The sequence below is a fragment of the Plectropomus leopardus genome, unplaced genomic scaffold, assembly GCF_008729295.1.
Source record: "Plectropomus leopardus isolate mb unplaced genomic scaffold, YSFRI_Pleo_2.0 unplaced_scaffold11551, whole genome shotgun sequence".
In the NCBI taxonomy this organism is placed as follows: Eukaryota; Metazoa; Chordata; class Actinopteri; order Perciformes; family Serranidae; genus Plectropomus; species Plectropomus leopardus.
In genome coordinates this window covers 1-3117 of record NW_024612230.1, presented here as the reverse complement: position 1 = coordinate 3117, position 3117 = coordinate 1, and the positions used below count along the sequence as shown (strand labels likewise).

General features: G+C 40.0%; 1 protein-coding gene across 1 annotated transcript; it reads right to left on the bottom strand.

The window, feature by feature from the left end:
- Positions 1-647: 647 nt before the first annotated feature.
- LOC121963519 (cytosolic 5'-nucleotidase 1A-like) lies at positions 648-2281 on the bottom strand (the record flags this gene model as incomplete). Its single annotated transcript, XM_042513806.1, has 2 exons — positions 648-777; positions 2084-2281. Coding segments are annotated over 2 exons (328 nt in total), but the record flags the coding sequence as incomplete, so codon positions are not given.
- Between the last annotated feature and the right edge of the window lie 836 nt (positions 2282-3117).

Below are 3117 nucleotides of genomic sequence, written 5' to 3'. Positions count from 1 at the left end.
TCATATTCAGAAGTCAACTTCACTTTGACATCATGTCACACAAAAGCACTTTTCTGGCCAATACTTAATGTCTAAACTCAGGAACAGAAGGGACATTTGGTCACATACTGAACTGGTAACACTGATCCTGGGAAAATGCTGATTGTATAGATCCACTGTGCTGGGGAAGATGTGTGAAGCACCCATGTTTTCACAAACACGGGTGTAAACTGTAAGTGGAACTTCAGTGGCTCACAGAAGCATCAGGTGGTAATTCCAGGTTTTTATGTTTTCTCTTCTGGATAAATTATTTACATTATTTATGCTCTATGTCAGTTTGACGTGGAGAGTGAGATAATAATCTTATCAAACTGAATTGCCAGAGTCCATGTGGGTGCTTGAAACCTCATATCTTTCTGAGCTATCAATGGGCTACACCATGACAGGAAACTATTTCAAGCCTATTTTTTTGCCTGACACATTGTATCATATGATAATGCCACAGAGGGTCGCCATAGTCGTAAATTTTCAGTTTCTGCATAGCAGGTCTTTAAACTGGTGTGTTAATGCCACTACTGTCTAATTCTGGAGGAGATGCCGGCTATAAAGCACCTGTTTTCTCAACTTAAAGCCACATCTTTATAATTAGTTCTGTCTGTGAGACTTACTGTGATGGTTGATGGTGTTGATGAGTCGGATTCCTACGTGGGCATGGTTGTACGTCACCAAAACAATGTCAAACAGTTCTTCACTTTGGGGGTACAGGTCCCGCAGACGTGCATTTACCGTCTCCAGAGCCTGTCAGGATACGGCAATTGTCAGCTGAGATGTCCAGGCCAGCACAAAAGTCAAATGTTCAATCTGCTAATCAAACTCTGTATTTGCAACCCAAACGCTAGAATAAATGTTGCTATTGTGCGTTTCTGCTGACCTCAGATACATCACATTTGCGCCTTATTATGTGGCTTATATGCTGAAACTTTGCTTTTTTACATTTCAACAATGCTGGTAAGACAGGTTTCGGCACAAAAATGACTTGGTTATGGTGAGGAGAAATTCATGTTTTGGCTTAAATACCTGCTTTTGATGGTACAGTCCCCACTTGAAACACAGCAATGGCTCTTTATAGACAACCGCTTTTTGCAGCACTTTTTCGGCTGGAAATGCAGCTATATCTAGGTGGAAAACATCTGCTTTTCACGGAACTTTCCCGGCTGGAAACACATAGATTTCTCCATAAAAACAATCACTTTTTGTGACACTATCCTGGCAGGAAATGCATTGATGTCTCAGGAAAAACACCTGCTTTTTGTAGCACTGTCCTAATGTATACGGACAAACAATAGCTTTTCGTAGCACCATTTTGGCAAGAAATGCAGAAATATCTCTGTAAAAACAACAACATTTTTTTTGGTACTATCTTGGCAGGAAATGCAATCAGATGTTTGTAAAAACAATCACTTTTTGTGGCACTATATGTGCAGGAAATGCAGCAATGCCTCAGGGAAAAAGAACAATTTTTTGTGTCACTATCCTGGCAGGAAACGCATCTATATCTAAGGAAAAACAACCACTCATGGTGGCACCATTTTGGCAAGAAACACAACAACATCTAAGTGAAAGCAATCACTTTTTGTTGCAATACACTGGCGGGAAAAGCAGCCATGTCCCATTAAAAACTTTTCCTGGCAATGTACCGCTGTGTCTTTTTAAGTCTTTTTATAGCAGTAAATGGAGCCATGTCTCAGTAAGAAAAATCATTTTTCGTGGCACTATTTCAGCAGGACGCACAGTGATATCTCTGAAAAAACCAACTACATTTCAAGGCATTTCCCTCGTGGAGACACCGTGATGACTCACTAAAAACAACCAGTTTTTGTTGTTTGTCAGTCTTATAATGTGGTCTGTAGCTCGGCAGACATCTCGCCGGGGTGACATGACGTCCAACATCCTCTCCACTCCGGTAATTTAAATGTTAATATGATACGTATGAAACATACAAATAAAGCATATCTGTAGTTTGCAGAAATACACAATATCAACATTTTCCTCTAACGCCTGGGCTGGTATTTGTCATGTGAGTGTGAGCTTGTTTGACTTCAACCTTGACGAAGGGGAAAGCCGGTCCGGGGGCGAAGGGCTCGTTCTCATGCTCGATTTGGTACCTCAGGTACTCTTCCACCCCTTTCTGCTCAAACACCTTCTGCTCCCGTTCAGTCCGAAATAAAACCCGAGAGGAAACTGCAATGGTCACTGCGTTCTCCGGCTTTGGCTGCAGAAACGAAGAGATGAGACAAAAAAACTGTTATGACAAAGATAAATAGGAGAAAAAAAGCGATGATGATGAAAACACAGAGAGGAGAGTTGAAAGGTTTCGGAGGAACGGATGAGCCCGTGGGGCAAAACTGACCCTCAAACTAAACCGTTCTAATAATACATTTCACTTTTACAACTGCATGCTAATGGGTGTCGCGGTTATTTCTTTTACAAGAAGCGCTGGCTCATTAAAACTTTATTTGCATGCAGTTCAAAGAATTGTTAGAGCTCTTCACATCACAATACATGCCGGGCTACATGCACAAAACATGTGATACATTTCGGCTATTTTGGCACCTTTAATCTGTTGCAATGCTGTGACATTACAACAAGCTGCAAATGGAGATCTATCATAAGAATGGTGCCATTTCTAATCATGGGACAACAAAACCAGCAAGAACGCAGCTGCATACAACCACCTGAGTAACATCAGTTTGTTCTTTTATTCAGAGGAACTGTACAAAAATAATTGAGGTAAAAGGGGGGCTTAACCACATGTTGTAAAGTTTTAAAAGACCCTTCTCCATGTTCTTCATATTTTCTTTGGACCCTCATATAGACTTAGAAAAACACTGCAAAATTCTAAATATCTTAAAATATCAAATTGACATATTAAACCTCTTTCAACAATGAATAAATAAGAGGAAAAGCATAAAAAATTGAGGCTGATATACCCTAATTTAATTGTTAATATTGTAATAAAAACCTGCTTTCAAAATGTGTGTAAGAAATTAACAAGATGATCAGAGAAGCTTGAGGCTGGCTCCAAAATAGTCAATCCAATGGACACTAATATTAACCCTTAGGGACTGTTTGGTGCTT